This window comes from Pseudophryne corroboree, chromosome 12 (genome assembly GCF_028390025.1).
Source record: "Pseudophryne corroboree isolate aPseCor3 chromosome 12, aPseCor3.hap2, whole genome shotgun sequence".
Taxonomy (NCBI): domain Eukaryota; kingdom Metazoa; phylum Chordata; class Amphibia; order Anura; family Myobatrachidae; genus Pseudophryne; species Pseudophryne corroboree.
In genome coordinates this window covers 26,522,954-26,545,291 of record NC_086455.1, presented here as the reverse complement: position 1 = coordinate 26,545,291, position 22,338 = coordinate 26,522,954, and the positions used below count along the sequence as shown (strand labels likewise).

General features: G+C 45.5%; 1 protein-coding gene across 1 annotated transcript in view; it reads right to left on the bottom strand.

Annotated features, from left to right (window-relative positions):
• Positions 1 to 183: 183 nt before the first annotated feature.
• The window catches only part of ESR2 (estrogen receptor 2), an 80,361-nt gene continuing 58,206 nt past the window's right edge, over positions 184 to 22,338 (bottom strand). The window contains exons 5-9 of the mRNA XM_063948671.1: positions 14,993 to 15,295; positions 11,915 to 12,053; positions 4,936 to 5,069; positions 2,327 to 2,507; positions 184 to 1,766 (exon numbers count right to left, since the gene is read on the bottom strand). Of these exons, the coding sequence (XP_063804741.1) occupies positions 1,589 to 1,766; positions 2,327 to 2,507; positions 4,936 to 5,069; positions 11,915 to 12,053; positions 14,993 to 15,295 (935 nt within the window). The 3' untranslated portion in view covers positions 184 to 1,588. The remainder of the gene's footprint in view (positions 1,767 to 2,326; positions 2,508 to 4,935; positions 5,070 to 11,914; positions 12,054 to 14,992; positions 15,296 to 22,338) is intronic.

Below are 22,338 nucleotides of genomic sequence, written 5' to 3'. Positions count from 1 at the left end.
ACTGCCCGATCCGTCGGGGGACTGACGTCATGAACTGGGCGGGCGCCCGCCCAGTTCACCTGTCAATCACCGCCGGCTGCCGCAGCATGTGTACGGGCGGTCGGACGACCGCCCCGTACACACACAGCGACGCGCCAATATATCGTTAGATATATTGGCCGTCGGCTGTGCTGCGCAGCCGACGCGATACGTCTGTGAACGACGGAGTTCACAGACGTATCACCCGTACACACTGGCCGACGGTCCCGCGATGTATCGGCCGTTCAAGAGAACGGCCGATATATCGACCAGTGTGTACGGGCCTTTAGATAGGAAAAAAACAGACTCCAACTGACTTTTCAAACATTTGAATCTCCTCCTGTGACTATTAGCCATGAAGGCCCCCAGTGATGTCATCAGTTCCCAATAAATTGATAGGTTGTTTCTGCAGGTTATGTATTAAGTATGCATCTACTGTGTATATGTGACAAGTGCATGCTCAATCATAGCTGTTGTGTGGAACTCACCTTTGGTAGATCCATGAGGGGGTCTCAGTGGCATGACACCATTACTCCTACATACCACTGGCATATCACAGTGGGTGGAAGATTCAGGATGACGCGCGTCACAGCGAAATGCATCATCACAGATACCCCTTCCAGACTGCACACAAAAACTCGGTATCGACGTAGGTCGCTGTGCGGTCTGAAGGGGTCATTCCAGAAAACCTGAGTCGCCTGACCCGGTAAATTCAACCCGGGAATAAACAAGGGTTATTACTGGGTCAGGCGCAGTGTTGATGCGACCCGGTACCCATTCCCAGCAAAGGGAGCGGCAGTATGGAGGTGATTTCATCTCCTAGCACCGCCCCTGATGCCACCGCGGTCCCTGCCTCCGATGGCAATCTGACCAAGCATATTGCCAGGTCGGGAAACCAGTTCTCAGGATCAAATGCTGGGTGGCATCCGGGAAGGACGTGTTTCCAACTCCCGGGTGCGATGCAGCATTTGCGATCTGAAAGCGGTAAGAATTGGAGTGTTGTCTACTCAGGAGTCTCCCAGACATTCCGGGAGAGTAGGCGGTTATGCTGTTAATACTGTCTATGCTCTCAGTCCCTCTGCAATGTATCTGTACTTTATACCTCTGTAGTGGAGCTGGTCACACATACCTGTCACAGAAACCACCCGTGTTCATACTCTTGTCGCTGCCGCACTTTAATTAGCCCTATTGCACACAGACGGAGCTACAGACACATCCATGTTTTGTCTAGCAGTCCGGTATAGATCCTCAATGCTCCCATCATAATAACTGCTTGAGCCACTGTCTGTAGCTAAACCTCACAACACACTATGCAGACGCGTCTAAGGCTTGGGGTTGCCAATGAAATATATACAATATAGCATACATGCAAATTGAGCAAGTTCTCCTGAGAATTCCTAAATAAAACATTGTATCTTCTCATAGTAACTATACAAAGTGCATTCCCAATTGGATTGCAATCAAATAACTTCTGTTTGCAGATTCATTTCCTTTCTCTTATGGGACCCAGCTTGTAAACATAGGCAGGCTTTGTTCAACCCCATATTCCTGTTCGCCAGGCCTTGGTGCATCACTGGGGTGGCTGACCGGCACTATCTCTGACATCGTTCTTGGTGCTGTAGGCTGCAGCTGCCATTGGCTTCCTGTGATCCCGCAGTGTATGTGCATTCAGCATCTCCAGCAGCAGATCATACACGGGAACCACGTTTTTGCACTTCATGCTCAGCAGATGCTCCATCCCTTTGTTACTGAAACCAAGAAGAACACCAGCATTATCTGATGAACGTAAGATTATATATGCCTTGTGACAATGTGGGAGATGTATCAAGTCATGTACTGGAAAAGAGAAGAAATTGCCCGTAGCAACCTATCATTTTATAGAATGTACTGCCTCCAAGCTGTTCGGTTGCTACGGGCAACTTCTCTACTGGTCCACTCTTTGCACTGCTTGATAATTCTCCCCCTTAACTTTGGTGGTAAATCAGACCCGATCGTCGTCGTGTGAATTCACAAGACGGACGATTATTGATCAACTGCACATGAGTACGGATCGTAGTGCGCACGCGCGAGGTCAAACTGAAAAAATCCAGCGTCTTCTTTTAATCGCTAGGTGTACGCAAGTTGATTGACAGGAAATGGACGTTTGGGGGTGGTAACTGGCGTTTTCAGGGCAGGTGTGTAACGTCAGCTCCGGCCCCGATCAGAATATTTTAGAAGGATTTGCATTGACTGTAGTGAGTAATGCTTCCCCTGGTATTGGGACTGAGTTGCTGTGGTGACTGCTGGAGAAGTTATCGGCTAGTCTTACCTGGCATGCCTGACATGAGAAAGCAGCATTAGTAGATTTGCCAGCCGTGTTGACTGTTGCCGGAACGGGATCCCACTCTTGGCAATGACCCAGACCAGTCCGTCAGTGACGGTGTTTAATAGGTGGTGCAGCTTTCTGCTGCTTTCTGACTCCTCCTCTGAGCTTGTCGGGGGGAACATGCCTGTGCGGGAGAGATGGAGAGGAATACAATGATTTATTACAGCATTATTTGTATGACGCAGCTCCACAATGGGACACACACAGGGAATCACCCCTAGGGCACTGCTGATGACCCTATTGCTCCATATAAGTACTCTGCCTTACTCACCCATCTCTAGGCCACCCTGTATCAGTGTGGGAGTAAGTAGGGTCAGAGGCAACGCAATGGACTTGTCCGGGCAGCATATGGATGTTATTAAACCGATGTAATAAAAACAATTGTGAAAGCTCAGCCATTATGTGATTTATCCTAGAGACACTTACCTTATATATAAATGGGTATCTTTAATACACTGGGGGGGGGGGGGGGGGGGGGTTGGGCGATGTATCAGGTCTTGGGGAGAGATACAGTAGAGAAGTTGCTCACATCATTTATCAAGCACAGTGTATGAAATGACAGATGGTTTATTTGGGCAGTTTCTCCACTTAATCGCTCTCCAAGGCTTGATACATCTCCCCTTTTAGGGGATAATTCAAATGTTTGAAAAGTCGGTTGGGTGTCTGTTTTTTCCTGTGTATTAGATATGAAAAAAAAACACCCAACTGACTTTTCAAACATTTTAATTCCCCCCTAAGAGTCAAGCTTAGCCCAAGGGGGTGAGTTTGCCTACCTATGGTGTGGTTAGCAGTACACCTGCACCCACTGCCACGCATGCACCTGCACCCACTGCCACGCGTACACCTGCACCCACTGCCACATACACACCTGTACCCACTGCCACATACACACCTGTACCCACTGCCACATACACACCTGTACTTACTGCCACATACACACCTGCACCCACCGCCACGTACACACCTGTACTCACTGCCACATACACACCTGTACCCACTGCCACATACACACCTGTACCCACCGCCACGTACACACCTGTACTCACTGCCACATACACACCTGTACCCACTGCCACATACACACCTGTACCCACCGCCACGTACACACCTGTACTCACTGCCACATACACACCTGCACGCACTGCCACGTACACACCTGTACTCACTGCCACATACACACCTGTACCCACTGCCACATACACACCTGTACTTACTGCCACATACACACCTGCACCCACCGCCACGTACACACCTGTACTCACTGCCACATACACACCTGCACGCACTGCCGCGTACACACCTGTACACACTGCCACGCACGCACCTGTACACACTGCCACGTACACACTTGTACCCACTGTCACGTACACACCTGTACCCACTGCCACGCACGCACCTGCACCCACTGCCATGCACGTACCTGTACTCACAGAGCCGGCCCTAACCAATATGATGCCATAGGCAAAATTTTGGCTGATGCACCCTTGCACAGACGATAGTTCCACCTCTGACCCTGTACCCCTTTCCCAGCACCATCACCCCTTAGCAGTCCTCATTTTGGTGCTCCTACCCCCTATACTGTATTTTAAATAAGAACAGTGTGCACATTCGGTGCGCAGACCAAAATGGGGCGTGTTCTTGCTGGGAAGGGGCATGGCCACACAATAATACCCACAGTTGAAATTACGCCACACAGTAGTGCATCTTTATTTACATTATATCACGCAGTAGTGTCTCTTATTCACGTTACATCACACAGTAGTACCAATTTACCTTATATACATTACTCCTCACAGTAGTGGCCCTTATTCACATTACATCACACCATATTGCTCTTTATTCGCATTATATCACACTGAACTACCCCTTATTCACATGACACCACACCATATTGCTCTTAATCCACATTAGACCACACAGTAGTGCCCTTTCTAATGCCGTACATAAGTAAGGCATTTCGTATATGCAGATAGAGCTGCAGTCACACACAGAATATAGGCATGCTGCATATCATTTTAATCAGCAGAAGCAGCTTGTGCCCCTACTCATTCCAAATGCCCTGTGCATTTGCCTAGTTTGCCTATGCCTAGGGCCAGCTCTGCATACTCACTGCCACATACACACCTGTACCCTCTGCCATACGCACACACCTGTACCCACTGCCATGTACGCACCTGCACCTGCTGCCACATACACACCTGTACCCACTGCCACACGTACACCTGTACCCATTGCCACACACAAACCTGCACCCATTGCCACACACAAACCTGCACCCACTGCCACACACGTACCTGTACTCACTGCCACAACCACCTGTACTCACTGCCACATACACACCTGTACCCCCTGCCATACGCACACACCTGTACCCACTGCCATGTACGCACCTGTACCCACTGCCATGCACACACCTGCACCCATTGCCACACATAAACCTGTATAAAGCTGCCCATACACAGGCTGATCTTTTAAAACTACTATATATAAAACAATTATCTCAAAACGTACCAGTAAGCTGGGGGAGACAATACTTATTATAAGTTACTCACTGGAATTCAGCAGGATCATAGCCTTCAGGCATAGGTATTCTCTGTGCTGTAGCTTTAAATCTCGGAATCTTGAAGTGGTAGCTAGCAGCATGTCAAAGATCTCTAGAATGCCCTCCACACATTTACCTTCATCCCTGGAATACACAAATGGCATTTTATTTATGTGACTCTACTCTACAGAGTATTAAGTGACAGCTTGCTGGTGTGGTGATAGCATCCAGATCCCTGTCGCAAGCTGTCCAGACTGCACATTGCATGCTATATGTCCAACTCTGCAAATTCCCACCCAGGGGTTGGATCATGCTTTGGAGAGGATGGATGGATGGATCGGTTCTAGACCTTATGGCGCCCAGGGCGAAAGTTTCCTTTGGCGCCCCAACCCCCCCTCCCGACAGGTAAAACAGAGTTAGTGCACGCCAAAGGCGCGGGCCCAAAAATAGGGGTGTGGCTTCATAGGGAAGGGGCGTGACCACAGTTATGCCCTCTGTAGTTATGCCCCCAGTAGTTGTAGCCCCTGTAGCTGTGCCCCCAGTAGTTGTGCCCCCTGTAGATTTGCCCCCTAGTTGCGCCGCTTACAGACATGAAAAAAACAACAATACTCATCAGCCACACAGACACTAGAGGTCAATAATGACCTCTAGCGTCAGACAATGGCGCCGGCTACAGCAGACGCCCACACAGCCCACGGCACCTGCTGCAGCCGGGGAGCGGGATGTAGGTGGGCAGCGGGTGCCCTACTTGCCCGTGCCTAGAACCACTCCTGATAGATAGATAGATAGATTAGATGGATGATAGCATTACAGGTTGAAAAATTACAGTTAGCATCTGATTGGCTGCTGCGTTATCACCTTCCACATATCACTGCTTTATGACTTCTCCAGGCTCAATACATCTGCCCCAGTCCTCAAGGCACCTTAACAGTCAAGGTGTGAGGATATCCATGTGTAAGCACGTGCCTTAATTAATACCTCAGTCAGTCTTATTCACACTTGCCGACATAGCTGCCACCTCTTCTGGGAGGGGGCAGCCTGGTCGGCGAACAGAGTGTGTGTCTGGTGGTAAGGGGGCGTGTCTGTGGGCGCTGCGACATAAAAACATAATTTTGGCTCCGACCCCGCTATCCAGTGCCAAGGAAACAGGCACTGGAAAGCGGGGGGCGGAGCTACGATGATGCAGCGTGAATCACGTCACCGGGTCCCCCTCGGACTGCCCATTGGTGCTCCGTTGTGGGCGGGGGAAGGGGGAGGCTGGCGTTGGATGCGGGAGTCTTGACGACCATCTTTACACAATTCTGGATATTCTTAAAATCTGGACTGTTAGAGTGCCCTGAGGACCGAGTTTGTGAAATCGGGTACATAGTGATACAGTTTATCGAGTTTTGCTTCAGAATTCATTTACATATCAGACAAGACATAACATTACTAGCAATTATCAACAATTTTGACAATTGTTTTATTTACTTTGTCCTTTTTTTTTTTTTCAAGTATTCATATAATTTTGGCTGGATCTCATTTGATGTTTTCTGAATTACTTTGTTTAATTTATTTTATTATATCATGCAATTGTGATTCCCGCAAGATAACGCTAAGTTTGAAGTGGCAATGTCTGCTTTAAATTTAGCGACTAGTTGAAATTGTACTGGTGCCCGCAAATCATAGGCTATTATATCGGTACAAAGCCCTTTTTGGCAGGTACAGACCATAAAAAAAAGGACTGTACTTGCCAAAAAGGGTATGGAAACATGTCGGCATCTGCAGAATTTTAGACACACTCACAATGGCAACATGTGAAATTTTGATATGTTGAATGTCATCATCCTCCAAGGACCAGTGGGTTAGGCTATGGCAGGGGGTTAGGGTTAGGATCTAGTAGCAGAGGTTTAGGGTTTGGCTACAGGAGGGGAGGTTAAGGTTTGGCACCAGGGGGGATTAGCATTAGGCTGTGGCAAAGTAGGGTAAGGCTGCGGAGGGTATGTTAGGGTTAGGCAGTAGGGGGGAGGGTTGGGCTGCAGCACTAGGGGGCAGATTAGAGTTAGGCTGCAGAGGGGCGGTCAGGGGTTAGTGAAACTCACTGCTGGAACCAACACAGCATCAGCCGGAATTCCATGCTAGAAGTGCTGGACCCACCGAACCGAGTAAGCCACCGCTAGGCTTCCATGATCATTTTGTTGACATTCTAATCATGTTGACATTTCATCAGTGATTGTCAACAAAATATACCAAACCGTAGTTAGACTACAATGGGGGTCATTCCGAGTTGTTCACTCGTTGCCGTTTTTCGCAACGGAGCAATTAGGTTGAAAATGCGCATGGTACGCAGCGCGCATGCGCTTAGTTATTTAACACAAAACTTTAGAGATTTACTGAAGCTTGAGCAACGTTTTTTCAACGCTCAAGTGATCGTAGTGTGATTGACAGGAAGTGGGTGTTTCTGGGCGGCAACTGGCCGTTTTCAGGGAGTGTGCTAAAAAAACGCAGGCGTGGCAGGTAAAAACGCAGGAGTGTCTGGAGAAACGGGGGAGTGGCTGGCCGAACGCAGGGCGTGTTTGTGAAGTCAAACCAGGAACTAAACGGACCGAACTGATCGCAATCTAGGAGTAGGTCTGGAGCTACTCAGAAACTGCAAGGAATTATTTAGTAGCAATTCTGCTAACCTTTCATTTGCTATTCTGCTATGCTAAGATACACTCCCAGAGGGCGGCGGCCTAGCGTGTGCAATGCTGCTAAAAGCAGCTAACGAGCGATCAACTCGGAATGAGGGCCAATGTTCCATAGAGACCACAGAGGGAGAGTTGATTTATATGCACAATACAAAAAGTCAGAACTAAAAAATTGGCCTTCTGATTATCAAGCCACCGACATCTATAAAAACACATTGCGGGACATTTATGAAAACTGGGGCAAAAGAAACCTTGTTAATAAGCTATTGTAACCCACAGCGACCAGTGTTTTCATTTTCCAACTGTACAAGAAAAATGACAAAATGTTATTTGTTGGTAGATGTAGCACCATATTTTATTCTATCTCATTATTAATCTGGAGTTTTAATTTTGGAATAATTCCAGTATTTTTAGGAAAGATTTATACAAAGACATTATGATAAAAGCGATAAACATGCGCCGTCGTCTCCCAAATGTTCCCTCTTATGGAGATGACTTAATAAATATTTACTGAAGCAACAGCTGCTAAATCCGTATTGACCTGCTTGTTAACACAACACCGAAAGATTTTACATAATTCCCAATCACAGGAGGGTTCACGGAAGGAAACCAGAGTATAACTAAAATGACAAAGCACAAAATCATTTGCAAGTGATTCAAGGGAAAATGAAATATATTCTAAAGTGCAGATGTAGATGGCGTATATTAGGAGCAAATTAAGATATAATGAGCTGGCTTGTACACGCTCTTATTGATGTTCACCAATGTTTGAAGATTGTGTTACTCTGACACTGAGCTCGGGGTATCACCGGATGGATTAGAGAAGACGCCCAAAAATACTTTTAAAGGATACGTTATTGTTGGCAGATTGTGGTAGAGATTAAAGCAACGTTGTAAAACAATTACACAATTTGATTTTTGAGTGATAAACAATTGTAAATGTATTAACATAAATCTGAAAAGGGACATATTTTTACATCTAAGAAAAGTCTGTCTTTCATGTAATACCCCTTTCACATTGCAAAAATAACCCGGTAATATGCCGGGTCAACACGGGTCACTGTGCGATGTGAAAGGGCCCATGGTGAATTCCGGGTCGCCTGACCCGGTAATTCAACCCGGGTAATAAGAAGGGTTATTCCCGGGTTGAATATCGGGTCTGTGGCAGTGTGAACGGGTGACCCGGGACCCGTTCACTACATAGGGAGAGGCGGCGCAGAGAGGAGCTAATCTCCTCTGCCCCCCCCCCCCCCACCGCTATGGCAACCCGACCCGGCATATTGCCAGGTCGGGAAGCCTGCTGTTAGGGTCCAATGCCGGATCCCACCCAGGAAGGACCCGTTTCCAATTCCCGGGTGGGATCCGGCAGTAGCAATGTGAAAGGGGTATAAGAGTATAAGAGCGGAGAAGTGAGCTAGTGGAGATATTTCCCCATCAACCAATCAACAGCTCTGTATCATTTTATAGTATGCAAATTATAGATGTTACTTCAGTGCTGATTGGTTGCCATGGGCAACTTCTCCACTGGCTCACTCCTCCGCTCTTATCACTGCTTAGTAAATGTACCCCTATGTTATCAAGCCCTCGTCAAATCACGCTTTCCACATGATTACCACTAAATGAGGTAACAAGGCTATTTATTGCCTACCGGTAAGTACAATGTAATGGGAGCTATCTATGGGGTCTGCAGGATTTTCCATTACAATACTTACTAGAATACTTTATGGGGACGTTGTGGTTGTGCTATTTATCAAGCTACAGTACAAAAATGTAAAATGTTCAGAGCTTGACAGTGTGGATAAATAGGCTTCTATGTAAATGTTCTTAAATGTAAATTAACCTATGGTGAATAGAAGAGTGCGTTTATCACCAGAGCCAGTAAAACACAACCCGGCACATGCTCCTCTGCTTTTTGACATGAAACATTCACTCACATGTCCACCGAACTAACTATGGTGGCACAGTGGGTAGCTGGATTTGTTTACAAATAGGTCTGTACGTCGCGATCTGTATGGAGGGGGTATGTTCTCTCTCACTCAGCAACCTTTAGGAGCAGGAAGAGGCGCATCCAACCAGGTGGATGGCAGACTAGCTACACATGACAGGAGGGGCATTAATTGCCAACAAGGAGGATGAACAGGTACAGTCTAGCAGAAGAGTATGGGGGTGGTGACACCATGGTGGCTGCTGCAGGACTTCGGAGACGGGAGAAGCAGGATGGCCCACTTGCCATGAAGCAGAGGAAGGATGGAGGTCCAGTCAAAAGTTCTGGGAGAGCCCAGGTACTGCGTTGTGTTGTGGTGTGCAGCCTGGAACTGTTTGTGGTGGATATTTGCAGATTTCAAAAAAAAATTACTGATGCTTTTTGTATTACTTACTCTCTCCACCACCCTTTCTCTCTCTTCCTCCCTCTCTCTCCCCTTTCTCTCCTCCTACCTCCCTCTCTCCACCCTCTTTCTCTCTCCCTCTCCCCTTCTCTCTCTTCCTCACTTTCACTCTTCCCTCCTTTCTTTCCCCTCTCTCTCCCCCCTCCCTCTCCCTCCACCTTTTCTATCTATTTAGTACGTTTTTGCAAGAAAATATTGCTGGTACTCACCTTAGATCAGATGCAGTTACTGACCTAGGATTATCTCCTTCCCCTACCCCCCCCCCCCATTCCAATTTACCCTCTCACTTCATTCCCCCCCCCATTCTTCCCTCCTCCCTTGCTCCTCCTCTTTCTGCCCCCCCCCCCCATCTCTCTCTCTTTTCACTCCCCCGTCCCCTTTTCTATCTATCTATCTATCTATCTATCTATCTATCTATCTATCTATCTATCTATTGTACTGTGAGTCACTGTCTTCATGTTTTGCTTATTTGTTTGCTCTGTAATTGGGCGCTGTGGATCCTATGTGGCGCCATATAAATAAAGGCTAATAATAATAATAATAATCTATCTTCCCCCCTCCCTCTCTTCCCACCTTTTTTATCTATTTAGTGCGTTTTTGCAAGAAAATATTTCTGCTACTCACCTAACGATTAGATGCAGTTACTGATCTGATGGTGTGTTTAATAAAAAATAAAAAGGTGTTGGTACTCAGCCGGCTGGTTGTATGTATGGCTGCCCTGGGCCTATGCAGCGTGTACTGTATGTCAAGGTCGCTTCAATCTGGAAGAGTGCATCAGCCTTATAGAGGTGCGGATTCTCCGTCTGAATATGTCCACCTGTGGCAGTGCAACTGCCTCTATACTACCTAGTATAATCTATTAAGCAATATGAGGGGACGCTTGTACAGTCTGTTATGGTCCTATTTCAGGATGCATGGGAGTAAAGTCTATACCTCCATAGCTGAGTCTCTATACCTCCATAGCTGAGTCTCTAGACACAATAACCCCAATACCAGGAGAAGACCTTTGGTTTGTCCACACAGGTCAATTTTATTGATTAACACGGATGCCAAAATCTTAGCAAGGGCATTGTCTATGTAATATTCACTTAAATAGGTGTTGTTATTATTATCTAATGTATTTGTAATTATAATGATAAAATCTTGACAAAGACAGAATCAAATGAGAATCAGAAAAGGAGGTGCATTGCAAATAGTATTCTTTTACAATCATCTGTGGGAGCAGTGAACACATCAGAGAGTTGTAAGGATATGACGTAGGGAGAGAGTCTGAGGGGAGAAGTTACCATAAGTGAGGTGAAGCGCAAGGGAAGTCTTCAGGTGTGAGTGACAGTTTGAGGAGGGAAGTGGGAGATAATTACTTGGGATGAAGAGGACATGCAGCATGAGAGAAAGTAAAAAGAAAAAGGTTCACGACTGTAACACTCAGCCATCTGAGAAATAATGAAATTATGGAGAGCCTTAAGTACTGAGGAGAAGACTCCTCATTAGCACCATTAAAGAAATAGTGATATTTATATGGCATATAAAAAATAAAAAAAAGTCTTGTCAGAGCTGGAGAGACATTAAGAAATGTTCCTTGTTCTCTGGTTCTTTACAACTATAAGGAGCCATCAAAGCTTCACACCTTCTCTAATTGTACTGCCTAGTGAGAAATCACATACTTACTCATTCTCCTTCAGAATCAGAAGTGGACATGTTGAATAACTTCCGGAAAGTTATTGTAACACGCTACAACAATGTACCCCACTCTCTTTATACTTCCCCTCCATAGTATACATACTGTGTACAGGGGACATTACACTTGCCTCTGAGGTCACTGGTTTCTATCAGAAGTGGTCAGCATGTCCTCTTTCCATATTGAACTAGAACTTTACTTTCTTCATTTCCTCTGGGAGTGGTTAGAATCAGGGTTTAGCCAGATATAACTCACCTGTCAAGAGAAAGATCTGGGGCGAAGATAAGCTTGCCGGGCTGATCGATGGACCTCCACATCAGGCCCATCATCAATACCTCTAACCAGCAGCTCTCCAGCAGGCGGACTTGATCATATAGACTCAACTCAACAAACCCTGTAAAAAAAAAAAAAAAAAAATTCTCTCTCACAGATGTGTCCTCATACACTGTGACTTCAGTCGCACCAAACAGCCCCTCTTGCCGGGCCATATTCCAGGCGACTTGGTCGTGCCAAGCGTCTTTCTCACTCACAATGTGCACCTTGTTTGCAGAAATACTACATTGCTAGATTACAGTGATCCTTTTGATGTGTGACATATGTACATCTGTGAACGACTGAGTCTGACCCCGTACATAAGTGCTACGATGCAGCAGCTGACAGTTCAGCCGAGCATGGTTAGCATGGCTTTGGGACTGTCCTACAGGGAAGCAGCAAACCCAGAGCCGGACTTAGGCATAGGCAAACTAGGCAATTGCCTAGGGCATCTGGTATACCTAGGGGCACAGGCAGCTTCTGCTGATTAAAATGATATGCGGCATGCCTATATTCTGTGTGTAGCATTTTGTATACAGATACAGTCACAGTCACACACAGTATATAGGCATGCCGCATATCATTTTAATCAGCGGAAGCTGCTTGTGCATCCTAGCCACATAGCAATGCAAATAAGATGCATTTTCAGAAAAAATAGGCACCCAACGTTATCAAAGCTACCAGATGACTCACGCCAGGAACTATATGTGTCATTATGTGTATAAGGGCATTAATAATGTGTAACATATGTGTAAGGGACACTATGTGTGTGTCGTCATGTGTATAAGGGCACTAATAATGTGCGGCATATGTGTAAGAGACATTATGTGTGTCATTATGTGTATAAATGCATTACAAATGTGTGGCATTATGTGTATAAGGTGCTCTACTGTGTGGCGTAACGTATAGAAAGGGAACTACAGTGTCGTCTGATGTGAATAAAAAGCAATATGGTATGGTGTAATGTGAATAAGGAGCAATATGGTGTGGTATAATGTGAATAAGGAGCAATTCAGTATGATGTTATGTGAATGAGGGGCACTACTGTGAGGGGGAACGTATATAAAGTAAAGTGGTACTACTGTGTGATGTAACATGAATAAGGGACACTATCGTATGATAAATTGTGAATAAAGTTGCACTACTGTGAGGCATAACTTGAATTGGGGGTAATATTATGTGGCCATGCCCCTTGTCAACAAAAACACATACCTTTTTGGCCTGGTGCTGGGAAAGGGGTGCAGGGTCAGAGGCGGAACTAGCGGTGGTGCTTGGGGGCACCAGCCAAAATCTTGCCTAGGGCATCATATTGGTTAGGGCCGGCTCTGGGCAAACCCAAACTGGTGCAATGTTCACAATATCCATCCCTCTTGCACATTTATCTGTTTGCGGTGTGTGTCTTGTGTGTTTACTCATGGAGTACAGTATGCTCCGGAACACGCAAATACAGGGGATGCAAAGTCCTAAGCATTTCACTGAAATCGACACTTAAAACAGAAGAGGTGTTACTGGGCTGTGACATAGTCAATGTTCAGCGAGGGCGTTCTTATGGAACTGCAGGCTATGGAGATTTGTAGTCAAGCACAACTGCACCAATATCCAGCTGTCATTTTTTAACCTTGTATAGGGCTGTTGCACGTGTACACAAATGATGTGGACTTTTAGAGATGTCTGGAAATCTTACCGCTGGCCACCAGAGGTCACTGTGCTTTGAGAACTTGCTTTTGAGTTTACTTTTATCCAGGGTGGCCAGTTTTGCATCAAAAGAATCCATTTTGGATCTTGTTTCCATTGTTAGAGATGTCTGATAGTCATACCTCCAACCACCAGAGATTGCTATGTTTTGAGAACTTGCCCTTGAATTTGCCCTCATCCAAGATGGCCAGTATTACACCAAGAGAATCCATTTTGCATCCTGTTTTCTGTTTTGGGCCTGCGTTTTTCCAAACACTCCCAGAAAACGGTCAGTTGACACCCACAAACGCCCTCTTCCTGTCCGTCTCCTTGCGATCGGCTGTGCGAATGGATTCTTCATTAAATCCAATGCACAGCAACGATCCGCTTTGTACCCGTACGACGCACCTGCGCATTGCGGTGCATACGCATACGCAGTAGTGACCTGATCGCCGTGCTGCGAAAAACGGCAGCGTGCGATCTGGTCGGAATGACCCCCTATATCTGACTACCTACCTTGTGTACCTACCAGGCTACGTCAGATTACCCACTTCTACATCTACTCTGGCCATTGGACTTCAGGTAGTAACACCAGTATTGTAACAGAGACTTTAAGCAAACCATACATACAGATAGGGGCCATGCACGCCACAACATGCTTACAGAGGTATAGATGCATTATTTTCCATGCTTGCAATGCAGGGGCAAATTCGCTAGTTTCTATCCAACTCTGTGTCAGGCCCATAAAATCAACCAATACAAGGGTTCATGCATGTGCAAGCGGGATCCATCAGAAGCCCCATGGGACAGGGGCAAGTGCAGATACTAACTGTGACAAATGTGGTGGCTGGCATAAAAGCAATGGTCATGCGCACAGCGTCTACTCACGGGAAGCAGAGGGACTGGGAGCATGCCAGTAGCTCACAGAGCACTGACATTGCCCCCCCAGTGATGAAAACGGGAGGCGTGGCAGGCAGTCTTAGCATTCCAATGAAGGCACGCCCCCTTTACTGACGCCACGCCTTCTTTTCAGCCGGACTCGGCTGCACCGCCCAGAGGAGTCCCGACTGGGACATCGTAAAAGTTGGGAGGTATGATACTCAATGATGTCTAAGTTCACATCTGCGCATGCGCTATATGCATCAACTCGCCGTTTGCATCAATGAACAGAGATCCATGTGACTTCTTAGCGGGCACAACCCTAAACAAAGACTTATTGAAACAATATTAACCAGCCTTGCCCCAATTTCTATATTACTACAACAGCCGCATAAACCATATTGTTCTACAGTACAGAAGTAATACTTAGTTTTCAGCACACACATACAACTATCCTGTAGTACATACCTGGGATCTTCTTGGCCCATGCGATCATGTGCACCAGTTCCTTGTCGGCCAGCTTCGTTAGTGACATCATCATGGAAGCTTCCGTGAAAGGCTTACAGGGACTGTTCATTAATAAAACATTCGGTGGTTCGGCTTCAATCAATGACAAAACAAATTGCTCAGGCCCCATGGAGCTGGGGAGAACCTCTTTCACTCGTCCGATGGTTTCAATGATCTTTTTGTTTTTGCCATGGCAGTGCATTTGATCCTCTGAGTGGCGCCGGTGGCGTACAATGCGGTAGCCGCAACGTTCACGCCTCGTTCCTGAAAACAACTGGAACTTAGAATGCTTTTAGTGATAATACATACAAACAAAAAACCTAGCTGTTACCATGACACCTGGACACAGGAAGTGTAACGTGGGCATTGGATAACGAACTGTGAGATAATCTGTTGCCACTGGGGTCTCTGATACATGGAGGCCAAAGCCATTGGCCTCCATCACTTTGCTCTAATCCCAGTAGTGTCCTTAGATTCCTTAGCTTTGCTCACGGCTCGTCACATATTCAGCAGAGTGGCGCGAGACGGTGGGCTCCATTTTGCGAGCCAGTAGTGTATTTTTGAAAAAGCAATAGTTATTCAGACGGCAGGCAGCACTTTTATTAGACTTTACTGTGTCTGCGTGCCCACTGCCATCCTGAGTAGTAGATGTGTTTATTAGCCCAGAATTGTTGGAGGGAAAATATGACATCATATAAAACACAGATATTCACTTCACAAAAATAAAGCACTTATGTGCAATTTTCATTTTTTTTTTTCATATTAAGAATTTGATGATTTTTTTTTTTTTTTTTTTTTGCAGGCTCCTCTTTATGTGCGAGTTACATCAAAGTTACAGTAAGTATACTTTTTTAATTAGGAAATAATACACAGACAATAGCAGGAATTTTGTTCACTTACAGGCATTGCCCTAGGAAAGAATAAGAGCGCTCAGATTGGTCAGAGCAGGAGAGCTCTGACCAATCACAGCACTCCTATTCATGTCAGTGTCCCATAGTGAACTGGCTCCCTATGAGAGAATTATGGCGGCGTTTGATGTCGTGATTTGGTTTTGTTTTTTTTATGTTTGCTTTTTTAAAGGAGGCAAACTACTTCAGAACTTTCAAAATAAGAAAGTACTTAATTAAAAATGGCTGAAAGTGTTTTTTTGTCTTAATTAGTGGTTTTTCTTAAAATGTTGTCTTTATTTCCATTTTCCTTGGTGAAATACAGGTCCCAGCTGGTCCTGGTGTTCCTTCTTGTGCCAGTAGGTGCTGGCAGCCATGTTTATTCACCAAGGACAAAGTACTGTTAAATACATTATTTACAATATTCTCTCCATACACAAAGCAACAGAGGAATGGAGAAGAGCCCTAGTGCTATTGGGCTCTTGTTCCCTCCTCCAGTGCCTACAATGCTGCCGATCGCGGCTGAGTAGTCGGCTAGGCCGCACCCGCCACCCCGCGGCCGCAGACATATCCGCTGTGAATATGTTAAAAAGCAGCCATCACCTTTTCTCTGGACCCCCAGAGGCTGCCAGGAGAAGCTGGTGCGGGAAAGTGTGAAGTTGCAATGTTCCGATGGTGGTGATCCTATGTTTGAAAAAAAATAATTTTTATTTATTTATTTTTTTAGAAAATTGTTTTGGATAAGTATTTAATTAATATTTAAATTAATTAAATATATGTTCTTGACCTATTCAATCATAAAAATCAGACAATTTCTGAATGTTTTTTTTATTTTAAATATTAGCCAGTAAAGTGGTTAAACCTGATGTTCCTCCATTTAGCGTATAGTTGCGTATGTGTACGCAATGGCGAATGAGTTTGTGATAGCTCCTGTGGGTGACAATTGTGACGCCGAGAAAATCGCATGTGCGTGCATCTGAATTAGGCCCTATGTTAACAAACATTTTGGATACGTTGCTAAGATACACAAATGTATAGCGATGGATTACACTGTACACGCTAAATGCCGAACTGGCGTTTTATATTTAAAATTGTCCACCTCAGCTGCTCTAGAGAAATAGAGCGCCACTGACTTCAGCCAATGAGAATTGTAGTGTGCTCAACCAATGCAACCTATTATACTATAACTAGTTTCGTGTCAGTGCAAACAATATAAAATGCAGTGCACTGAACCAATGAGAACAGGTATTTCACGCAAACAACAATAGTGCTTGTAGCACTGTGCTGCGCCATGAGAACAACTACCTCACCAATGGGAAGTGATGGTATAAGTGATTATGCGACTTTTTATGGTATTTTCACCACGAGATCCTTACCTTTTGCGCACAAGGAGCTCGTAGTTCTTGTAAAAGCGGTGGAGCTGCTCCCTAACCACATCAATGTCTTGGGATATTGGGTAGACAGATCTAGACCTCACAGGGACATTGGCATTATGTGCACTTTGGTTACAGTGCACGGGGTACAGAGGATTCGTATTCTTGTAGAAAAGAATTTGGTGTAAAGCCGCAGATTAAGTATAATGATGTATGGCATGGATCACTTGGATCGGACCTGTCTTTTGCATTTTTAGTCTAGTGGGAGTATTCCCCACGGCTAATTGCAGCGCTGAAGCAATTCAATTAGCAGGGTTTACACCGTGCACGAGTCCCCAGAGTCTAAGAAGTCAGCATAAAGAAAACCCCACAAAATCAGTGGGTTTCCACATGTGACTTCAACAGCCTATCAGCAACTACTGCAGCTTATATAAACCTCTCTCTGGGCATTGCTCCTCGTCAAAACAACTTCATTAGACGCCTGTCTTCCTGGGTCCCACAGAATGTTACTCTATTCCCTGTGTTGGCTACAGATGTGCCCTCATACATCCAGCCTCAATGCGCCATGCAGCGTGAGATGACTGATGCGAGAAAGCAGCCAGGTTCCGTGCAACTCTGCTAACGTCTGGCATCTTTTTTTTTTCAGAAAATGCGTCTTCCACGCAATGCAAGGTGATTAGGATGCTCTGGGAGACTGTGCTGATTAATGATATGCAACACTTGTATATCTGTGTGACTGAGTCTGTATATGAAACAAAACAGCACTTGGTATGGAGAAAAGCCGTGGCCAGAGCACCATAGCACTTCGTATACAGTTTCAGAGACTCAGTTGCATACAGATGTACAATTGTCGCATATTAAAGTAATCAGCACAGTCTCCTGGTGTGTCCTAGTCACATCAAGTTGCGTTTAAGACGCACTTTCGCAAAAAGGATGCCCAGTGCTAGCAGAGTCTCATGGCCCCTGGCATGCCGAGAGGGGTTGTTTGGTGTGGCTGCAGGACACATCTGTACCTCAGTTTCCAGTGTAGTCTCCGCTGCCTGATTACAAGCCCAGGGACAGTTCTCATAGCTGGACACTCTCTACAGATTCCAGTGTGCTGTGCACATTCCCCACAGCAAGCACCATAGCTGGGCGCTACCCAATGTTGCTGTACCTGCTTCTGAGCTGTCCTGTTACACCAGAGTGCATCTTCAGCCTTCCACATCATTAGCAGCCTGCATTCTCCGCTGCAATCACCAAATGCACACAGTTACTAACCAGTAAGGCAAATGGCTGGGGAGACACTGGCTAGTATCAGAGCCAGATTTACACTCCTATATACGTGGGCATTATACACAGGTGCAGCAGTATATACATGTGGGCATTATACACAGGTGCAGCAGTATATACATGTGGGCATTATACACAGCTGCAGCAGTATATACATGTGGGCATTATACACAGCTGCAGCAGTATATACATGTGGGCATTATACACAGGTGCAGCACTATATACATGTGGGCATTATACACAGGTGCAGCAGTATATACATGTGGGCATTATACACAGGTGCAGCAGTATATACATGTGGGCATTATACACAGGTGCAGCAGTATATACATGTGGGCATTATACACAGCTGCAGCAGTATATACATGTGGGCATTATACACAGCTGCAGCAGTATATACATGTGGGCATTATACACAGGTGCAGCACTATATACATGTGGGCATTATACACAGGTGCAGCAGTATATACATGTGGGCACTATACACAGGTGCAGCAGTATATACATGTGGGCATTATACACAGGTGCAGCAGTATATACATGTGGGCATTATACACAGGTGCAGCAGTATATACATGTGGGCATTATACACAGGTGCAGCAGTATATACATGCGAGCATTATACACAGGTGCAGCAGTATATACTGCTGGGAATTTGGTGAGTATTGATCAGAGATGTGCGGTCAAGGTAGGCAGGAGAGGCAGTGCCACACATCATTACTACTAACCTGCAGTACTAAGTACAGTTTACAAGTGTTCTTTTCATTGTGCACTATGGATTCAGCGCTACTCCATTATAGCAGTATGCTTCCCCTCCATTTACCCACTGCTATCAGCCCTGTACCAACAGCATCATTCGTTCACCTAGCGTCACTCCAGCTCCCTCCAACCATACCTGTCCAGTAGTCCCTGTCCTGGGCCAACAACAAATACCGAAATCTGACACTCTCTACCTATCTGCCGCTACTCTCTCCTCTTATGCATCCAATCCCTATATTTATTTTCTACCTCTCTCTCTCTCTCTCTCTCTCTCCAGCTGTCTTTACCCTACTCTCACTCTGGGCCTAAATCAGACCTGATCGCTCGCTAGCAGTTTTTTGCAGCGCGGCGATCAAATAGTCGCCGCCTACAGGGGAGTGTATTTTAGCTTTGCATAGGGTGCGATCGCATGGGCAGCTGAGCAGTACAAAAAGATCTTTTTCAGTTTCTGAGTTGCCCAGAACTTACTCAGCCGCTGCGATCACTTCAGCCTGTCCGGGACCGGAATTGACGTCAGACACCCGCCCTGCAAACGCTTGGACACACCTGCGTTTTTCCAACCACTCCCAGAAAACGGTCAGTTGACACCCACAAACGCCTTCTTCCTGTCAATCTCCTTGCGATCGGCTGTGCGAATGGATTCTTCGTAAAACCCATCGCACAGCAACGAACCGCTCTGTACCCGAGCGACGTGCCTGCGCATTGCGGTACATACGCATGCGCAGTTCTGTCCTGATCGCAGCGCATCGAAAAAAGCCAGCGTGTGATCAGGTCTGAATTACCCCCTCTAATCCATATTCATGCTTATTATTCATTTTCTCTCCACTTGTCTCCACTACTCTCTCTCTCTCTCTCTCTCTCTCTCTCTCTCTCTCTCTCTCATTCATTCATTCTCGCTCCCTTGATCACTATCTCTCTATAGTCTTCTCTCTTAGTGGTATATTTACTAAGCTGCGGGTTTTTTAGAAGTGGCATGCTGCTCATAGCAAGCATTTAGATTCCACTTATTGATACAGCACCTTCTATAAGATGATAGCTAGAATCTTATTGGTTGATATGGACAACGTTTCCACCTCTAAAAACCTGCACTTTAGTAAATATACCCCATCTGTCTACCCCATCTCTTTCTTTCCATCTGTCTTATTCATTCATTCATTCATTCATTCATTCATTCATATTCTTTCTTCTCATTCTCCTAACACTATAATAATATTTATAATGTTACAGTATATAATGTAAATTAAATTTAGTTAGATTGTCAGAAGTTATGTCTGGATATAGCAGCGTCACTACTGCTGAAGCTGGTATATATAGTGAAAGCGTATTAAGGCTGATTCACCTTCTGGGGAACACCTGAGAAACTTGATTCCTACTGAATCTCTCCTCACTGATTTTGGATATAGTGATCCTGCACCTAAAGGGTCCATGACCCCTGCCGATTCACACTCCCGGCGACATCTCCTAACAGGCTTCTCATCCCCACTACACTAAGGGTTCTCCAGCTTTCCATTGCAGCGCCCACCTGCCACACATGGGTCTGTGTTAATATCGTCATTGTGTCTGAATCAGGCCCCTTGTAGCTAATTTTATTGTGATCTACTCTCTCCCGGTTTATTCATTTATATAATTTTTATATGCTCATTAATTTTTGTTTATTGCTTGTGATATATTAAATGGGTGTGATAAACTTTACCGACGTTTGGGATGCCGGCGGTCAGAAGACCGATCACGGCATCCCGATGGAGAGAATCATTATAGGGGGTAAGTAAGTATACATACCCTCCCCCAATACCCCCCTAACCCTTCCTTCCTGCAGCCTAACCCTAACCCTCCCCCAGTGGTGTCTAAACCTAACCCCCCCCCATAGGCAAACGCAGGGGGGGTGTCCGGTTGCCTGGAAACCCCCCTCCTCTTGGCAAGTGGCTCAAATTATCAATGACATATACTACGATTACCAGAGCTGCCACTACAACATGCAGTGTAAGGGACAGAACAGAAATACTGCTCATTCCCGGTGATAGCAGCTTCCTTTACCAAGTTTGCTGTGTGTGTGGATCTGAGTCCTCAATCAATGCACTGGACCAGAGAGTAACTAACAGGAAGAAGAGACAGAAGCCTTACCATGAGGTGGGAGAATGTGTGCTTAGAAAGTGCAATACTGATTCTATTGCTGTATGTTTGTGTTTTATTATTTAAATATGTTTGATACAGCCTATACTATAGAACATCTATAGTGTGTTAAATATTAATACTGTATTCCATACAGTATCCAGTGTATAAAAAGACCAATGTTTACATTAATATCCAGGGTCGTTACTAGGTTCCTCTACTGCTCTCCCAGACTCCTGCACTTGCACCAATGTTCTGCAAAGTGGTAGAATGTGGAACGCATTTGGAAACCCCCCTCTAGAAATCCTGCTTTTGCCACTGCCCCCCCTCCCATAGCCTTAACTTTCCTTCCCAGGGGGTGCCTAAACCTACCCACCCCCCACTGCGGACTAACACTACGGAGGGCTGCATGAAATCGGAGTTCCAGCATCGCCATTTTGGCAGCATGTTGGGGATTCTGGAGTCTGGATTACGACTGCATCCCATATTAAATAGCTGCTGAATATTTACACCATGCTCAGTTGATGCATTTAATGTGTACTAATTAGGTACTGTTCAATACACTGCGCCATGTCTACTTTCTGCTACCATACAGTCGGTGTTATTTCTTGGGTGCCCTGCAGGGAGATGGCGTATTTATTAATGAGAGCCCACAGGCATAGTCCTCAACAGGGGAGAAAGGCGTGCAATGTACATTTTCCGTTTGGCGTTATGAAACACCCTGTGAAAACTTAAACTATCACCTGATTACAGTACCATTAGCAAAAAGAAAATTCAGCTAAAACAGTGATTATGTATTAAATATGTATATTTAATCTATAGCTCTGACATTCACTTGCACTGGTTTACTAAAACAGTCCCTGACATGCAAAAGAAAACATGGCTTGAATCACTGCTTAGAGTTTCC